The sequence below is a fragment of the Diprion similis genome, chromosome 1 (assembly GCF_021155765.1).
Source record: "Diprion similis isolate iyDipSimi1 chromosome 1, iyDipSimi1.1, whole genome shotgun sequence".
NCBI lineage: Eukaryota > Metazoa > Arthropoda > Insecta > Hymenoptera > Diprionidae > Diprion > Diprion similis.
In genome coordinates this window covers 6,355,151-6,376,611 of record NC_060105.1, presented here as the reverse complement: position 1 = coordinate 6,376,611, position 21,461 = coordinate 6,355,151, and the positions used below count along the sequence as shown (strand labels likewise).

The 21,461-nt window shown below is 34.2% G+C and overlaps 2 protein-coding genes across 2 annotated transcripts in view; one reads left to right on the top strand and one right to left on the bottom strand.

Annotated features, from left to right (window-relative positions):
• The window catches only part of LOC124404724, a 28,833-nt gene extending 9,226 nt beyond the window's left edge, over window positions 1–19,607 (bottom strand). Inside the window, exon 1 of the mRNA XM_046879062.1 lies at window positions 19,277–19,607. Within this exon, the coding sequence (XP_046735018.1) occupies window positions 19,277–19,574 (298 nt within the window). The 5' untranslated portion in view covers window positions 19,575–19,607. The remainder of the gene's footprint in view (window positions 1–19,276) is intronic.
• Window positions 1–21,461, top strand: part of LOC124404698 (RING finger protein 17) — a 99,834-nt gene that overhangs the window by 12,498 nt on the left and 65,875 nt on the right. The gene's annotated exons all lie outside the window — the stretch shown is intronic.

Sequence of the window (21,461 nt, the reverse complement as noted above, 5' to 3'; positions counted from 1 at the left end):
AATGTATGTGTGTGTGTGTGCGTATATATATATGTATAGTATACATGCATAGAGGGTATACGGCAGCAGATCCAATTAGTGGACGTAGTGCAAACATTCAGAATAATATGATGCAGATCCGTGCTTTGGGTCAGGCTGGGTTTACTCGACTCTACCTACTAATTTAGACTAGGTGCGAGAACTCTGCAGGAGTCACGCAGCGTTAGGCAAATAATGCCCGACTTGCAAGTGTAATATACCATATATGGAAGGTGCATGGGTGCATCACTATTGATAACGATCAGAGCTGTGGAATTCTCGCTGTAAGGTTACAACGTCGTATCTTCGATTTATCGAGACTGATCAATAAATTAGTCGATACAATCGCTAGTAGGAATTGTAACAATTAAAGAATAATAATAAAATAAATAAAAAAACGATACAATCAAATTACGAGATGAAACGAAAGCAGTGTTTTATGGAAAAATTCACTATACATATATATCATACTCTTAAACTGCAAGGAATAAAATATTCCAAGACTTTAATCCAGCTGCTGGTGTTTTATTGAACTTGTTAAATTTCTTATAAACTTCTCCTCGAAGCAAGTATAACACAATTTTTTTTTTTTTTTCTTGCACAGTTATTCGTTACAAGTAGTTGCCTGTACAAGGATTGAAAAAAATAAAAAAAAATGAGAACTCGACGAACCGATCTGTTACCTATATCACGCCGAATCGAACAACAATTGCAGCCGTTCGCACCTGCTGCGCGTTATTGCAGACAAACTACATTTGCCGAACGCATAACTTTCTTGGATCACCTTGTTGCACTCTGTTTGCTATCCTGTTATAAACTGGCAACTACCCCGCTACACTTGAATGATTTCTAAACACGGTAGACTGCTCTCCTCATCTCCCTCCCTCCCTCTCTCTCTTTCGTTCGTTTTATATTATCATTTCGTATTTCTGAGATGCTTATTGAGAATATTTTATGGTACGAATATCGTATTGAATACGAATATTGAGTCAGTCGAGTTTATGGGTATTGAGGATTGGAAGCTCTTGAACTGTTCCTGTGGTTCTGCTCTTATTGCGATTACTTCATTATTTTATCGCTTATCTACTTTTATACCTATTATCTATCCTATTTTTGCTTTATATTTTTCATGTACCATTTGTATCTTTCTCTGTACACCGGTCTAGCCATCTTGCTCATTTCAACCTTGACTTATTAAATATTCAGTCAGTCTATCTATCTATCTATCTCTCTCTTCGTAAATGGGACGTCGAATTTACATGATTTTAGCGGTAAATTTCACGTTAATATTAGAAAAGACTTTGAAAAGACTAAGTCTGTTGCATGTATGGTGGTATCTTATTTGTCTATCTATCCATTCAAGTATAATATTTCTAGTATAATTATATAGCTTTTAATTGAAGAAATTTTGTTCAGTGAGTTGTGAAAATTTATGTACATGTATATATATATATATATATATATTATCCGTTATACACAACGTGGACGATTATAAAGTTGATCCACGGAAAAACGTCGAGTGTGAAAATCCACCGTCTAAGGTAAACTTTCCGTATTTCTACTTCGGAGACGCTTGGATAGAATGGATGGATGGATGGATGGATGGATGGATTGGGATGGATTGGGATGGATTGGGATGGTCATAGTTAGTTGCAGTAGCTGGTACTGAAAGGACGTTGAACGTAGCCGAGTGTAAGATGATGTCTCTTCTGCCATGCCTTTGGCCTCCTCCACCTCCTCCTTCTCCTCTTTCTCGTCCTTCTCATCCTTCTCATCCTTCTCATCCTCCTCGTCTTTTCTCGCTCGCTGTATATTAAAAGTTAAGTTCTTCTACTGGAAAATTTTAATTATTCTTATCGCAAGTCTTCTTCTTCTTCTTCCTCTTCTTCTACTTTATTTCTCGAGTCAGCATCTTCATTCACTTCGTCGTCCTTTTGCCACGCAGTTTTAACTCGCAGGCTGCATTTTATCCGGATATAATACCTACACGTAGTAGGTGGTATACCTACACGATACACTGTATTCACCATTTGCGTGCGTGCGTGGCGGTAATTACTGCAGGATACACTTCTCAACTATTTTCATTCTCCATTCGTAACCGAATAACATTGTTATTAATACTATAGCTAGTTCTGGGCAGGACGAAATGAAAATCACAGTTTTCTTAACTGTAACCAGAAAATCTATCGCGTTTTGCCACTATTTGTTTTTTATTTCTTTATTTTATTTATTTATTTATTTTTTTTCAACATCATCGTCAATCTTACTACAATCAACGATAATATAATACATATAATATATTATATTCGAGAAATAAAATAAAAGTTAAACGTGTTATTATTATTATTATTTCTATTTTTCTTTTTCTTTTTCTCTTGCTTTCTTTCATTCTTATATTTCCTTCATTTCGACAGAAACTGTGCCGCTGCCGCATGTTTAATGCGGTGACAGCATCTCCGAGAATGTATAATAATATATATATATATATATATATATATGATGCTACCCGACATATGCACGTACGCATGCATGCATACATACATACATACATACATACACACACACGTACACGTGTTTATGGTGTTTATGACACTGTAGCTGTAGATGTGAACGTAATATAACGCGTCAAGGGTAGTTGGAAAAATAATTTCGCACGATGTTGAAAAAGCGGAGCAATTAACATAACGACTTCGTGTCAAAGTCGGTGGTAGTTTTTCCTACCCTCGAGTTTGAGAAAAAAAAGGAGGGAAAAAAAAACATTTAAATAAACAAAAAAAAGGACGAGAAAAATCTTCCGTCTCTCTATTTCTGTTTCTTTTCCTTCTCTCCTACTTCCAGAACTTGGATAGGTGTACACACGAGAAGTGAAAACGATGAAAACCGGCGTAATCCGCTCGCAAACACCTCAAGTTATATCTGCGGACGCCGTTGGCGATTTTAATTTCTTTAATTATGTACATACATATAACGGGTGTGTTTATTTATATATATATATGTATATATCTGCAATTTTATACACTCTCAGACTTTCGTTTATACATTTATGTAGCTTGTATAAACTCCTCTGCGTATGATGCACGCGTATTACGCGAGCGAACTACAAGTGTATACACGTATTATATCTATACGTATGGATGTACCTATGTATACATATGTGTGTGTGTGTGTGTGTGTGTGTGTATATATGTTTATGTATATTCGGAAACGCAACAGGTTAAGAAGCGTGTAAGTCGTATCTTAACCTACGGAATTGATGCCGCTTCTGCAATACGCCGTGATTAATTCTCTAACAAGCTCTGCAGCTGTTGCAGGCACTTCTTATTGTTATAGTTTAATTTTATATTACATAGTGGAAAATGAAATACCATCCATGCCGGTGGTAATAGCGTCTAATGCTGCAGCAACACGGGAGGCGAATTTCTTCATTATAAAATCGTAAATCTGATCTTTGATATCTCACTTCGCAGAGGCGCGCGTTCCGATTCACATCTACAATATAATACTCTGTGTCTGTGCATACACACACATATATATATATATATATATAGATATATACAGTTGTAGGTTAAAGCTCGTCTTTCTTCTTAGCAGCGAGTTTACGGCGATACTTAATTGTCGAAAGACATCCTGAGTCTGCCGTAAAAGTTAACTGCTTACCGTTTTACCTCTTCCGTGTTCGTTCGTCTTCCTCTTTTTCTTCTTCTTCTTCTTCATCTTCCTCTTGTTCTTCTCCTTCGAGTAGGTAAGTCTGCTGCACCATGACGTATAGACATAAAGGAGGAGAGGAAAGTCCGCTTGGCATCCCTCCGCATTCCAAGAGGGAAATCCTGCATGCACCTTCGCCGTATCTCTTTTACTCTTGATTTACCCCTTTACTATGCCTTGCTGCTTGATGGGTATAAAAGGTGGCGGGAGATGGGAATCGCAGGCTCCACACTCTTCGAACCGTCTTAACGATCCAATCCTAGCTGCTGCTGCTGCTGCCGCCTGCCATGCACGTCTTGCTACTCCGCAAATCGCAAAATGCAATTAGGGTGAACTGACGCAATATCGTGGAATGAAACGTATGACGCAAAAAATACCAAAAGCTTGTCGAGCCAGAGGAAATTGGTTTTAACTCCTTCTCTTTGTTGTCGCGGTATTATTACAGTCAGGTCGTCTCGCTACAGTGTCAGGAAAATATGGAAAACCGCGAATCGTCAGGGGATTCGGGCATATGTCCTAGAATTTTTAGATTTTCTTAGTCAATAGATTGCGATTCTTTGGAATGTAGAAAATTAGTCCCCGTGAGACGGTTGAGGGCTTCGGCGTGAAAGGGTATCAATGACGAAAAATATGGTTTTTGGAGGAATTTTTAAAATTAATAAAATCTCGTTGACCACTGTGTACAATTTATGAAAAATATAAACAAGTACTAGAAACAGTCGATACTCTGAGATCGATATTTCTATCATTCGTGTTTCGCATGAATGGCTAATCCTGGTCTTCCTTTGGTTTTTTTCAAATTAGAATATTCATTAATATATTTGGTAATTGAGTTTAAGCGAAATTGAACTAAAAGAGAAGTCTTACTATTTTAACTTACGATGTAGACACCAGATGACTAATATTTTTAATTAGCTTGCGTGAAAAATGTGAGTCCTTTAGTGACGTTAGCTTGAAACGAGTCCTGGAAAATATCTATTTTCCTTTGCAAAAACCAGGAAATTACAGGGAATTTCATATTTCATTGACGCTATACAGCATGAGTCAGTATTTTTTTCTACAAAAAAAAAAAAAAAAAAAAGAAAAGAAAAACAAGCGAAAGAGTGGAACGTATTTTTCATTGAAACAAAGCTCGCAGTGTAACGTACGAGAGTGTCCAAGGCTGCATGCACCGCAGTCGCAACTTGGAGAATTCGAATTACAGGATTGAAAGGGCACCGGGGGTTTTGTGTTAATTGAGGCTGGTAATGGAGTTGGCAGTTATTTTGGATTTGCTCGCGCTAAGTAAAGCAAGGGACAATTGGATCGTCCTGCAACAGACGGTGCAGCTGCCTAGCAGCAGCTCTACATCCTGCACAGAGTTTCCAATCCGTTCCCGATTTCTCACCCTCTCCAATTCACCCCGCCTCATCCCCACCAACGTCTATACAAATATACATGATACTATGTTGTTATACGAATGGAACGTCGTCGGTGACAATTTACAATACCAGTTGCTGTAAACTTTAGCTCTGACCCCGATTCGTACGGAGTTTCATAAATCCTCTCTTGTCGATCACTTTGGATTCTACCGATAAAACAAGTAATAAATTAAACAGTACAGTTTTGTAATGTCGTTTGAAATTTTATTGTTTTTACACAACTAGCGCTGATGTGGGAGGGAAGTTTTTTTTATTTTTTTTTATTCATTCTTGTTATTTCTAGTTTTTCATCACACGATCTAAGATTTTCTACTGATAATTTTTTTTTTTTTTTTTTTTTAACAAAATTGGCGTTAGGTTTTTCCTCCTGTTGTTTAATTTTAATCTCATGAACATGATTTTTTTTTTCGAACACAAAATTCACAGACATTCGTCGATGTGAAAAGATGATTTTAAGCCCAGAACGGGAGTTTGGATCCGTTTTTTTTTTTGTATTTTTTTTTTTATTTGTATTTTTCCAGATAGATCCAAACATTTTATTTCAACAATTTCAACGCAAGTTCTATCGTTTCTTTTTTGTTTCGGCCCTCCTTCTCGGTATTTCCGAAAGATAATCAACAAATCGACGACAAAGTACCTTCAAGAAAAAATAATTATAAAAAAAAAACAAATAAAAAAAAAGTACAACTTGCGGTGAAATTGTTGAAATAAAATGTTTGGATCCCTTTGGAAGAATAGAAAAAAAAAAAAAAAAAAAACCAGAATCATACTCCCGTTCTGGATTTGAAGTAATCGTTTTCACATCAAGAAATGTCTGTGAATTTTTATCAAAATTGCGATTTTGAGACAGCTTTAATAACGAATGAAGAAAAAAAAAAAATACAAAACACAATCTTACGAAAAAAATTTATTTTGTGGTTTCTGGGGGAAGGTTGATCATATATATAAAAGAAGCAAAAAAAAAAAATCTAAACTGGAGGGGATGACAGGCTCGGTAAGTTCGAATGGAATGCTCCATATATACCTGTATTATTTAATATACCTATACGGCTGTATAATATTGCATTGCGAACGTATATTTTTGTTTCATCCGTTCGTATATTTCCTTTCCATTGCGGTTTTTATATTGCTTATATATATATATATATATATATATATATATATATATATATATATATATATATATATATATGCGAGTTATGACAATAAATATGTATTATATATAAACTTGTATCCGTTGCAGGACATTAATAATCGTTAAAAATGGTCCAGTTGTATAAGAGTATTTAAACAGAGAGAAAAACCGGGCCCGGGGGTGGAGGGGGGAGGGGGGGAGGAGGATATTACACAACACGAACAGCAAGAAAAGATCGATTCTCGAAATGTGAAATATTTCGCGCTACAATTCGCCGGTCGATTTTTGACATATATATCTAGAGATGCGTGAACTTGTAAGAATTTTCGAATTTTCGAAATTCGATTCTTCGTGTGTATAGAGAGAAATTTTCATTTAAATTCAAGCTCGATCCAACTTACGTATAATTATAATCTCATTTCTTTTTCTCGCTGTTTTATATCTCGAAAAAAGAAGAAAATTTTAAACAAATTGTTAGTTAATCGAAAGTGTGACTCTACAACGTATCCGTGTATGTATACTTCTGTATAAATAATCTATAAGTAATACGATTAATTTTAGAAATTCGTTAACAGGACCAACTGTTAATAACATTGTATTTATTCCTTGTTTAATGGTATTCAAAGCGAAAGAAAAACTACCAGTAATGTAGTATCTACATCTATATACATACATATATATATATATATATATATATATAACAGTGTGTATATATATATATATATATCATGTGTACATTATAAAGCCGCAAAAGCGTGAGGGGTTGGGGGTTTGTACGTGCCGTGTTCGCGATACTCGAGCTTTCTATGCCGATCCTAGAACATATAATAGTGCTGCAGGCGTTGCTCGTCGCCTCCCTTGTTGTCCGGCTGCAGGATGCAGAGGTAATTTGCACCCTCCGTAAGGCTGCACCTCTTACGCGAAGGTATTCGCACCTTAGGTAGGTACTCTTGGAAATTACGCGTACAGTCCTAAGTATCGTTAATAAACTGCTTTTCAAACTTGTCTCTTATTATATCGGACGTTGTGTATACAACTATACGTACTATAATTATAAGTTGTGTTATACTCTATACGTAACACGGTGATTGCAGGAAGTGAAATTGTTTCGATGAAAATTAGTCTTTTTAAAATATAGTTTTAATTTGTTTTTGTGTTTTTTAATTAGGTGCGAGATATTTTTATTATAGTTGATATTAGATTTTTTTTGTAATTCGTTTTTTAAAGATGCACTGATGTTCATGATTTTTTTTTTTTTTTTTTCAATCACACTCATCGAACGAATTTGTTGAGAAAAAATTCTATCAGCTTTGTCGCTTGCGTCGTATATCGGAGTCGAATAGCGATGATTAGTAAGTTATAAATAATCGATGCATCGATTAATCGAACCGAAATAAAAAATAATCGAACACGACTCGATTGAAGCGGTAAAAATTAAGCGTTTAATCGATTGTTTCGTATTTTTTTGAAATGGTGCATTTGAAATCAAAATTTCGTCAATTTCAGTACGTAGTCTTAATATCTAGAAAGTTTTTTGATGATTTATAGTTTCATCCGAAATATTTTTCATTTCTAGGTAAAAAATAGTAGTTTATTTTTCATTAATTATATCAAATATGTACTCAGTAAGTAAGACAATGATAATAATTGATTCTTTATTCATATAAATTGATATTACATCGCGTCGTTCGTGGGAGTAAAAAAAAAAAGAATCGAGTTTTAAAAATAATCGATTTAATCGAAAATCAATTATTTTTTATCATTCTTAGGTCGCTTCATAAACGGAATCCGTTAACGAATAATATAATATTCGCGACGCGACGCTTATAAACTATGTATTCAACACGTATATATACATAGGTATAGTGTGTACATAGCTAGCTGCCTGCAGGAGGAGATGAGGTTGTATTTGCGAATTGTTTCCTGTCGCGATCTATACGCGAAACAGGGTTTACACATGCACTTACTTACTTAATCCTACTAATAGCGAGGTATTGAATTCTGCGGGCCGTAACCGCCGCATTTCTCTCTCTGCACGCACGTAGAGCATTTCACACGAATAGAGGTTTCAGATATGCATACTCGGTGTCGAACAATAACCGAAGGTTTTACTCGGAACGATGCATCTGAACTCCAGTCGTCTGTCTCTATGCATCTGCGTTTCCGTTCTTCCGCATTATATATAGCGTATAACATATAACATACATATATGTATATATACACGCACACAAACACCTACCTTATCGAAAATCCGTGATTATATTGTGTACGGAGTGTATGTTAAGGTAGAACCATCACAAACACACGTAGTACATGCAAGAGTGTCTGAATTGGCGAAACCGTAACAGGAATTCAGCTTCGACTGAACGTCGCTGATTCGTAACTGAAATTATTTCTGTCTATGGAATTATGTGTACATGAATGAGAGGCTTTAACAAATTTAATTTTGGACTGATTTTTACACTTTATATATATGTACTTGCATGAAAATTCTTACAATTTGTTCATGTATAAATGTTGTTGTACCTAACGTGAGAAATGCGTAGGTCAAAATCTTCGTGTTTCGGATATTGAGATAGATCCTTAGGATCTGGGGAAAAAAGAAAAAGAAGAACCAAAGTTTAAACTGTGTTTTTACTTCTTTTGCTTTTATCCTTCTACGAGGCAAAGTGAAGGGAATCTAATTTTTGGTGATTCTTTAATAAAAATGTAGAAATATAGTTTTTTTGTTTGTTTTTTTTTTTCTTCTAATTTTTGGAAGTCATTTCTGAAGTTCTAACTCAGAATGGATTTTATATATCGGAACTATCCTCAGAATTTTTGATTAGGTTGAAGTTATAACAGTAACGTTAATGTAAGGAAAACGTTAAGCAATTTTCGAATGACTTTCAAGGAGTTGGATTTTCAAAATAATTGTACATCACATGCTCGTACTGATTTCACTAAATTTTGGACATTCCTGTGAAGGTATGAAGTAGCAATTTTTCCTAAACATTCATCGTTAAATTAACGTTACTAACTTCATCCTCGGAATTTTTTTTTTCCCCCCGACTACGGGACGTCGTGCGTTAAAAATTGGAAAACGTGATAAAAAAAAAAAAAAAAAAAAAAAGTGACTAACTAACTAACTAACTAACTAATTAACTAACGTGTATCCTCGTTAACTGCGAGACTCGAAGGATTTTCGTATACCCACTTGAAATTAGACCGAGTATAAATTTGCGTATATATATATCGCGTGTGCGTGTGTGTGTGCAGTGTAATATAATCTTTTACTACACGGCATGGAGGTATGCATAATAAACCGCATCCTCGTAGCGTACCGAGTTTGCATCGTTGGTTAAACAGGCGAAGTGTGCCCTAATCTCATTACAACCTGTGCAGCGTACTCCTGCAAGAGCGTCAAAAACTTTATAGAAGCGTCGAACCATGCCGGGAGTTGGATGTCTGGATCCCTTTTGCGTCCCTTTTGCACCTTCTCGATCCAAAGTCGACAGCTTTGTGGCGGAAAACAGGCTTTACAGGTCTACGAGGTGTGAGAAGGAGGTGGAGGAGGAGGAGGAGGTTCGGCACATGAGATGGCGCGTGATCATGTAACGACGACACGCAAAGGGTCCAGTGTCCGGAAAAATTACTCTAGTAGGTGTGTACTAGAGTGTTTAAAAAAATTTCGATTATTTTCTTCTTTTTTTCTCCTTAAAAACGTTTCAAAATCGTGTCCCTAAACAAAGATACTGTTCAAAGATGAGCCCTTAATATTATTGTTTCTATTTCCGGTTTATATAACATGAGAAGAATTTTCTTTTGAACTTTAGGATTATATTATTTGTAAACGAATCATTGTATAATAATGAGCAAGATAGATTTTTTTAGGAAATTGAACGCTCCGTAAAACAGGTTTTAATGAAGATTTTTCATGAATTTTTTTCCAAGTCATTTGGATGGAAATCGAAAATTGAGAATCGATACCTTTGAATAATAATATTAAGGGCTCTTATTTTCGCAGAGCCTTTTTTTAGGGATGCTCTGACGATTTTCGAATGTGTTTTTTTGACGAAAAAAAAATGGTAGATTTTTTTTAAACACCCTAGTGTATACCTGTAATAATTTAACGAACACGCACGTTAAACTCGCGAACATCCAAAGTTATAATGAAAACAGAGTTTCCGCAAGGCGACTGACATCGTCTGCTGCTCCTGAAAGTTTACACGAAATCTGCTAATGTCGGGCTAATTTTACGCCGTGGAAAAATAATTTCATGTTGTCACTGTGTGTTAAACGTATTTTACTCGACGTTGTTCATTTTATTTTATTTTTTATTTTTTTTTATATACTTTCTGGTCAGACATTGTTGAGGCGAAGTTGAATACTGCAGGATAAAAGGAAGAAAGGAAAAAAATACATTCGTGATTGAACATGCGGTGTAACAATCTGCCATGCGAGATTAGGGATTTTTTATTTCAGATAAATTGGAATATTTTTAGCAACTTTATGATTTTTTACGAAATTCAGTCGAGCCGGGGCGTCTAGCTGTCAGAAAAGCTGATTCCGAAAACGTCATTTTTAAAAATCTGACATAATTCACACAGATTCTATGATCTGAAATGTGTTTTAAGCACCGCACATGATAATGGAATCTCGATATCTATTCTTTTTTTCGCAAGTTTTTAGTTTTATTTTACATGTCGAAATTTAAGTTTTTTTTTGGGGGGGGGGGGGGGGGGGGGGTTCTTCTATTCCCCGATTTAAACAGATCAGAAAATCATGAAAACAATGTAATTTTGCAATCTTTCTTTTGCAAAAATTCCGCGACCTTTTTTGGTCGGTATAAACATTGTACTAAAAAACGATTAAAATTGAAGAGGGCGAGGGTGGGCTGCTAATTTGACTTGGAATACTCCATATATGTATATATATATGGAGAAGAGCTCGTTTGATACCCGCTCAAGTTTTACCTTATATAGTTTCAAGTTTATCGTAAATTCTGCGTGTTACCCGGGTTACCGAGACGTGATTCTAAACGACTTGCTTTCCACACCCGAAGTCGAAGGGGAGCCGAGCTTGCAGTTCCTGCATCCGTTACGATGGTTGACGTGAGATATGTAACAATGGAATTCATTCGTGCCCGAGGAGAAAGTTAGCCAACGATAAGACAAACGTGGTAAAATTTTTACGTCACGCAGGATTCTATTACAAATTATAAGTTTAATATTATATCGAGATATCTTTTCATTTCGATTCGTTAAATTAAATTTTACATAGATAGAAATTGCAAATTTTCGAATATTTACATTTTTCTTGTCCTCGCCGCAACGATCAAGATAGTCATTCAAGAATTGATAATTTATTTACAATTTTTTTTACATTCAAATTTATGCATAACTAAAAGGTTTGTTTTACGAATCGATCGAGCCACCTAGGAAAAAGAAAAAAACGTGTCGATTGCATACACTTCAGAGTATTGTTTAGAATTTTTTCAGACAAATCTAAACTGACGTACCGATCGAAAAAAATTATTATCGTACATGTTTTTATAAAAATGGTCATTTTTTTTTCCAACTCGAAAAATCACAAAACAGAATTTTTCACAAAGTTTATGTAAAACTGAAACTTTTTTTTGTTTAATAAAATATTTTTTTTTTGTTTAATCCTATGCTTTCAATGTATAACGGTATTTGAAAAAATTTGAAAATTTTGAAAATGTCAAAAAAAAAAAAAAATTGGATCCAATAATTTCGAAAAAATTTATAGATAATACTCTTTTTCATATAATTGAACGATTCGACAAAATTTTAATTTTTTTTGAGAGTGGACAATTTTTTGACCCTTCGAAACCGTATAGAATGCCTCATATGTATACTATATATACATACCTATCCTTGTATATTATGTATATTTGCTGACAAACATATCACCGCCGCATGCAGAAGCTATATTGAAATGTGAAAAATATGTCCACTTTTATACACAAGCGGTTACGTATGTGTAATATATAATATACTCGCTGCATGTATCATATATCTTTATACGAATTCCACCAATGCAATATTTACCGACTGAACGGGTTTATAGTCGAAATTTGATACCAGATGTATACATATACACACACACACAAACACAAACACTTATATATGTATATAATACGAAAGAAACGATCGGTTTATATTACCCCGCAAATATTTCTGCACAGTAGATAGATGACGCGGGTATTTCCATTTAATTTTGTAGCCCGGATGAAACGTCAAACGAATTCGTCGTAGCAATGTTTGATTTTTATATAGTGAGGTATTCGAATTTAAAAAAGATGAACAAGATTTAAAAAAAAAAAAAAAAAAAAAAAAAAGAGCTGAATAAAAAAAAATCCTATTCGTTATATTAATATCACTGAAAGTCACATTTTCCGAATAATATTCAGGGATAAAAGTCTTTCATGTCTATATAAATTAATGATAAACAATTCTACGTATAAATATATATATAAAGTTTTAAGCTGATGTTATTTCGAAAATTTTTAATTTATATGTGTATATTATATGGTAGAATATGAATCGAATTCAATTTGCAATTGAGAAATAATTTATATCGCGATTAATACTCATTGCTTGCAGATTTCTTTATAGTTTTCATTTTATTTCAACTGCGCTCCTCGACGATCTTGGATCTATTATCGCGATCATGATGATCGGGAGAGGTGTAATTTACAATATTATTAATCGTCATCGCCTCGCGTGTCGTTTCCTAATTGCCTTGTATATAGTTTGAAACGATGTGTAAAAAAAGTCGTATAATTTTCGCCACCTGTTCAGCGAGTTAGAACCTGGTGTCCAGTAGGTATTCATGGAAATTACCGATTAAGGGAATTTCATATCCCATAGGAAAAAACCTGGAAATTTTCTGGGAATTTCATGGAGTATCTGGAATATACTAATCATCATCCTAGATTTATAAAAATTTAGCCATTTTGGTGAGGAAAGAAAATTTTTCTTTCAGCTTTCAGGCAATGGTCACGAACGAAGCACTGTTTTCTTAAAAATTGTACATGCGAAAAAATTCTTACAAATTCGTCTCGCAATGAGCTGTGCTTTAATCAAATATAGAATATATTATTATTCGTATGAATAATATATTTGTCATTTATTGTATACATGAGAACAAACTGGATAAATAATGATTCTTGTCTGAAAAACCTGGAATTCTCAGGGAATTACGTTTTCACAAATAACTGGACACCCTGTAGAAACTAATGAAGCGAATGTAATTATTTCTAGTAGGTGCACGTTTTGTTCGTCATGTCGTTCGAAAAAATCGGAAAGGAAAAGGAGAAAAAAAGAAATTTCGCAATTCTCAACATTCGATTTCCGCTAAAAGTTCCGAGTTATCAAATCGACCGATTGATTCTTGCACTATAAAAAAATAAAAATAAAGAGCTTAGATAAACCGCGATGGTACGCCGAGCCTTTTTTCGAGTCAGCATATTTTTCCCCTTTTATTCTTTTCTCCTTATACTTATATCTTCCGCGAAGAAAGCATTTTCCCGACAAACTCGAGGGTGTTGAAAAAAAGCAAAATAATAATTCTCACGCGAGATTCGTTTTGCGGGGTGAATTTTTATTGTCATTTATTTATTTATTCTTTTTTTTTTCACCGTTATTATATTTTTATTTTTATTCGATACTGCAGGTTTTCGATGTCTGTCTCATATATTGATACCTATTTATCATGTTTCGCGAGGAATACATATAAATATATAAATGTATATATATATATATATATATATAATATTGTTGTAATGGCCGCCGACGAATGTTGTGCCGCAGGACGATGAGACGATCAAAATTGATCCAATCTTTTCCCCCGAGGGTTTTCAATATAATCCCCCAACGATTTTCAAACGCGTTATTGTCACGCGTTATATAGATAACGAGATAAAAAAGATACGTATTGGAGTGCCGTTCATTGCGTGATGTGAATTAGTATTTGCCAATTTACACGGTGTAAAATTTCCATGCACGCGGCTGTTACACACATTATCGGTCTCTATTATATATGTAATTGCTGCTTCGAGTATCAAAAGTAAAATTTAATATTACCTACATATTAATTTATTATTTTCAAATTTTTAGCGCATAAATTTATCGACTAATGTTCTTGTTTTTTTTTCTTTCTTTAATTTTGAATTTTCTTCAATAATACATATGTCGATTTTTTAACCTTTGATGTACAATAATTTAACTTTTGTCAACGTAAAGAATTTTCTAGCAAACATTTGAAAATAATAAATGAAGGTAACATTTTATTTTTTATTGTATTATAATACACTTGACATATTTACTTTTGTATCATTTGAATTTTGTATTTCTCTGCACATATGTATACAGTAGATTTTTAATTGAGACAAATATGCACGTACATACATACATATCTACTAAACTTTCGCAAGCCTACAACTTATATGTATGTATGTATGTACATTGTATATACGAGTTTGTCAAATTATCACCAATTAAAAATATATACCTCATGTCTAACGCGACGAGATTACAGCCGTAATGATGCTGCTCCGGAAGCTTTGCTAGTCATTTGAATTTTTTTTTTTTTTTCTTTCCTCTCTCTATGATATTTTCTTCTTTCTCTCTTTATCACTTAGCCGGCTCAAATTCGTGTATATAGTATATATCATATATATATATATATATATATATATATATATATATATATATATATATATACATACATGTGCGGTAGTGCAAAGCGAAATTAACGAAAATAGATGAAGAAAAAAAGGTATAAACGAAAGGAAGAAAGAAGCGAAAAAAACTGAAACGATTGAAGAACGAAGTGGCGAAACGAAAGAATGGAAATAAATGAAAAATAAGATAAATAAATGATGAGAAAAAAAAGGAAGAAAAAAAAAGAAACAACCGGAATCCCACAATTTATTTTCACATTTAAATTTGCATAATATGCAGCTGGCGAAACGAGCGCACGATGCACGTCTCTACTTGGTACTGCATCTGATCTTTTCGGTTCGTTAACCAAAATGCTGTGTAATTAACGACTCTGCAGAACATTTTTTTTTTTTTCTCCCCTCTTTTGTCTCGTTTTTTTCTCACACACTCTGCATGTCAGGTTCAGTACGTTTTATTATATCTTATGCTTCGCTTCGCTTTTAAGAATGTATCGAATAGAACTTTTGAGAAACCCTGCTGTTCTGCATTTTTTTAATTAACAAAAGAAAGAAAGAAAAAAAGAAGAAAAAACAACAACACAGCAATAACGATAAAGCAAAAAATTACGTGCATACAATTCGTGAAAAATCGCAAATTGTTTTTTTTTTCTCAAACACCCTTAACGTATCCATACAATAAATGTATTATATAATGAAAAAAAAAAAAAAAAAAAAAATGATCCACGCAACGAATGAAACACACTTTCATACACATATTTTCATCCGCCGTTATTACGCTGCTTCCAAACGTTCATCTCTATCATCCGACAGACTTTATGGACTTTCTTTATAGGTATTCAATATTTTAGTAACGGACTAGAAAAGCTACAACTGCATACGGTATGGAGATAAACAATGAAACGCACACCGATAGACGTATATATTAATACATACGTGTGTGTGTGTGTGTGTGTGTGTGTGGTTGCACACTCTGGAGCAGAGGATATACGATGATGGAATTTGTTCGCTTACCAAGCGATGGAAATATTTTTATGGTGATCAAGTATATATATATATCGGGGACGTATTGTAGGTACACGTTCACACATGCCGCAGATATATTCGTTCTAAGGTGTGCGTGTGTGTATGTATGTATGCATACATGCATGCATATCCACTCTTTTCGCAACTCTACGTTTTTACCTACGTGGCTGGAATCCCTCAGCTCGGTGGTAAAATCGGCGAGAGGAAAGAGGGAAATAAAGAGAGGAGATGCTCGAAAGCCACGGAAACTCTGAAATGCTGCATCGAGGAAAGCGTTGCGCTAGAATAACGGAAAACCGGGTGAAACACGATTACCGTGCCCGGAAGGGTGCGAGGATTATCGCCAACCTCCGTCTCCGGATACCTCATTGACACCACCGAACAAACGTTTCCGGCTTTATTATCCTGCACGCGCCTAGCTCTTCGCTCTATGACGCGTCTACGTATATTTTTCTCTCTTCAACTATACAAAGTATGCAATATTTTTATGCACTTTATTTGCAGCGCATCGTCAAATTTTGCGCTGATAATCGAATTGTGATTGTATTTTATTTTATTTTTTTTTTATTTTTTTTTTTTATTATCATCTTTATTTTCAACTTCCGCGTGATTTCTTCCACGAGTTTAATAATAAAATTTATTCCGGTCGTTGAGATGCGTCGACGTATTGGTAATCCAATAAACCTGTGCATAGAAAAGGATGCACTATGCATTTATTGAATGCATACTCAATTGGGTTCCGACGGAAAATATATGTGTATACATCATTCGTTTCCTACGATCTTTTGGCGTGGAAAATAGAATCGAAAAATCTATCCAGTGAATCGAATAATAAGGGATAAGGGAAGAGGAAGATTCTGTGCAAAGATGAGCTCGTTTGGTTTTTCACTTTGTTTCACAATTTTTCTTCTTTTTTTTTTCTTTGAATTTGTGTAGAAACACTTTGTAGCACTTCAATTATTATTGTTTCTTTCCTGTCGTTTCTATTCAATTCAAAGATCAGGATCCATAACACAACCGGAATCTTATTCTCCTGATTTAAAAGTTCATATTGAATTATAAATATTTTATGAGATTGAATTAATAATGAAAAATTTGTCAGATTCGCTTCTAAAAACATCAACCGGACAATTGATATTTCAAGTGTGGATCTTCTTAGTGACATAAATTGATTTTCTGATTGATGTAATCGATAAAAGAAAAATTTTTATTTTCGATACTTCATAAATAAAATAAAAATAAATAAATAAAAATAACGCAGAACGCTCGTCTTTTGACAGAACCTTTCTTTTAACCTGAAAAAAACTTTTTATCGTGGAAACCATGGTGGAAAATTGCAAATTAATTTTTTTTCTCAAACACTCTAATCTAACATATTCAAAAATTCATTGCTTCAACCGCTTTTCGATTTCTATTTGGAACTTATCAGCTTTATATATTCTCGTTGTAAATAATAAGGCACAAAACAGCTAAATTTTATAAATTTTCTATCCATCGAAAGCTTACTATTATCCCCAGTATTATTATTATTATTATTATTATTGTTATTATTTCAAATCGTGGCAAAGCTCGACTTATCTCATGCCCAAGCGAATAATCTATACGTATACCTGCCCGTGTGATGATTATATTCGCATAGTCAGACGTCATAGTTTATATGCAGAACATCTGTCGGTCAAACGTGATATATAGCCGCAAGTTCCATCACTTTATGCAAATAAAATCAACGCGGATGCTTGATTTCCCCTGGTGTTGTCTTCTCAGTCCACGATCCTCATCTCGAAATACGCCAGTATTATAATTCCATATACCTTTTTATCTAAAAATTGTCATTTTTATCGCGGAAAGCTTACGCGGAAATATTTGTTTTTTTTTTCGTCATCTTTTTTACTCTTTCTTTGTTTCATATCATGTATTCGTCAGTGACTCGACAGAATTTTTCGTCCGAGAGATTCGCTTTTTAATTTTTTCTTTTTTCTTTACTTCAAATGAATTATTTTTTATATGTATATATATATGGATTTATGTATAAGTATATATGTATAGGTACGGTATTATTATAGTATAATATATACGAACGATCGGACTCCTCGAGAAATGTCATTGATGTCGATTTTACGAGATTGGTGCCGGGTGAGTAAGGATTTCCTTGTTCTCAATTTCGTTCAATTTCCTCGAACCCGGCGTAAAAACGAGATCGCGGAATTTCGATCGCAATCTTCTTTACGCTTCTTTGAATTCAATTTTCATCAAATTCTTACTCGAATATTTATTGTTATTCGCTATGCTAGATCTAACTAGTAAGGATAAGGATATATAGTATAAAGTATTTTATATTTTTCGTTTTACTAGATCAGTGCGGAATTTGCAGTAATTTAGAAAAATTTTTTCGCACACGTTATAAAATAACAAAAGATTTGTCGTAATTTAGCAACAGATAAAATTGTACAAGATTTTGCATGAATAGGATTATAGGTATTCAAGATCGAAGAAGTTATATAACAATGAGACTATAGAACAGTGTTTTGAAACGACGCCAATCTGAATACCAAATTCACAGAATCCAACATCTTCCATAATTATTCAATGAAATATTTTCGAATAACAAGTCCAGTATAGTGATGTAGAAAATTTCATTTCAACATCGTTGATTAAATAATAAAACTGCTGAAATCTTGCACAATAATGCCGAATGGTAGGTATATAAATATATGAAGCTGGATTAGAAATCCATTTTCACATAAAACTAAGTCGTCTTCCTTTCCTTGCTACTTATTCTAAATCACACTCTTTTCTATAGATACTTAAACGCGGTCATAATAATTCTCTTGGAATAACTAATGCGCTGACAGTGACCGTTGATTTCTTATCTATCACTGATTTATCATCTCTAGAACGTCATAAAGTTGCATAAAGAAATTTATTCGCTACTATCGTTATACATATGATAATGATACGATGCGATACGCTGAAGTCTCGTAAAACAATATATTTATCATTAATTATTATAACCAAATTATATAATCAATTATTTTATTTATCTATTTGCCAAGAATACGTTGGTATACTTGTATTTATAAACAATTAGTTTAATATCAAAATGTTTAATTGACGTGAATTTTAGCGTGTGAAAAGACAAAAAATTGGTGATTTGTATTTTTTTTTTTCACGAGATTCGGAGTAAGAAGAGAAAAGAAAAAAATTGAAAAATACGTCTGAACCGAATATATGCGAGTTTGCTTTTTTTATTTCTTAAATAATAGAATTTTCGAGTTTTCGACTCACCTGCAACGACGAAAAGAGCGGCTATTACGATCCTGCGGTTAGATAAACGTGGCATCTTGATTATCAGAGGTGGTAAACGCACTCCTTGGATCATCGATTTTCGCGTAGTCCTCGAATCGCGAACGAACTTACAACTTTCGGCTCGAGTAAACTGTTCAAAGAAGGTCTCGACGAAGAAAGGCGATACGAAGGGAGACGCCGTCTCACTACTACTACCTCCGGCGAAACTTGTCTTTTGCTTTTGCCTTCTCGCAGACGGAGGTAATGTGGGGGAATCAATGTGTAGCCGCTTCTGCATGCTGCTGGTTACTACACTCGTACACCTTTTTACCTTTTTCACCTTTTCGATGCGGCCGGTAGCTAAACGGGGATGCAGGATCTCGGCCGAAGCCTCCGTTCTCTTCTCGATCCCGCGGCAAACGCGATTACTTCGTCAGTTGAAAAAATTATTCCTGAAATTTATCACCAACTTATCTCTGAATTAGGTATCTTCAGGATTCTTAGTGTCACACGTCGAATAAAGACCTTTCGACTCTGAGGGAGATCCTCTTCAGAAAAAATTAATTTATTTATACACAAAAATTTATACATGGAGAAAAAAAAATAAATACGGCAAAAACTTACGATACGATTACTTTAACCTTATCTATATTGAAAACTTATTTTTCGCTTGTCAAAGGTTGGGTGAAAAAAAGAGATCCTACAAAAACGATTGCTTCTACTTCTATTAAAAATTGTTATTATCGGTAGTTTAACATGTGATCAAAACTGCGGTTCAAACGTTTAAAATCTTGAGGAATATATTTTCATCTTAAAGCTTCGTACAGTCTCTGACACGAGAGAGGGAATAAATTATCAATTTCAATCACGTTATTTTATCGCAAAGGCGACCGAGTCTGCATCGGACGTTGAGCTTATACACCGCACCGTCATCGTCAGTTTCTGTTATATACATATTTGTGTTGTATATATATATATGTATTAAACGATATTACCTGATGTTAGATATAAAATTTTCGATAGACTTCACCTCTCCGTGCTTTATGGGGCCGTGATTGCATCCTCCAATCTTCCGGTTACTTCGAACTAATAGCGTACAATATGCAGAATTTAATTTAAGGCATACAAATTTCTGTATCCAGCTTCTTGACGGGAGCAAAAAATTTTCGATCCGTACTTGGAGCAGAAAAGAAATAATATTCCGTATGACACACGCGAGATGAAATATTACGTGAAGTTTTAGAATAAGATTCTGATCTTTGGCGTTGCACAGATTTGTATAATCGAGTCTGTTTGATATAATTTGTCGGGATATAGAGGAATTACCAAGGAAACGTTGTATTATTCTTCCTTTGATTTATGGTTTTTGGATATTTCAATATCTATGTTGGTAAAATGTCAAGTTTTCATTCTAAATCTCTGATATAAGTTGCTACCTGTTGCGTGTCACGCGAACACATTGTTTTCAATTCTTACGAGATCGAAGATCGTAGCGTTAACGTATCGATTAAATTTTAGGAAAAATCGTTATTTCGCGACTATAGAATTATTTTCTGATATTAAGAGTGACGCATATTTTTAAGAGGTAAAACGTACGTTCAGATTTCTTTCGAAACCGAACTCCTTCGAAGTCGTTGCAAATTTTCGAAACACCGATCATCTTCTTCTCGATATTTCGCTCCGATCTGATGAATTTCTAAGGTATCGGTAAGCTGACGTGGACATTTATTTGCAACAAAAGCTTAGATTGAATTATTTATCCGTGTTTCGGATAGGACGTGAAACTAGCGGCGACGACCTTCGCCTCGATGTAAAATAAGGTAAAACGAGACGTGTGAGAAGTAGCATAGAACTGAGCTGGATTGTAACACACTCTTTGTACATTACTGCCGCGTAAAAGAGAATCCAACGTGCGATTTGAAGCGTAAAGCGTTGAGACATGTGATACTTGGTGTAGGCGTCTGTATAATTTTCAAACCGTTGCACAAGCAATTACAGGAGGTTATAATATACGTATTGTACGCAGATAGCACAAGGCATGTGCTTTTCCTTTCTTTTCCTTTCCTTTCCTTTTCTTTTTCTTCTTCGTTCTTATTCTTATTATTTTCTTCAGTTATATACGTATATATTGTATATGTATATATATATATGTATAATTAGGGTGCTTTAAAAAAACGTTTTTTTA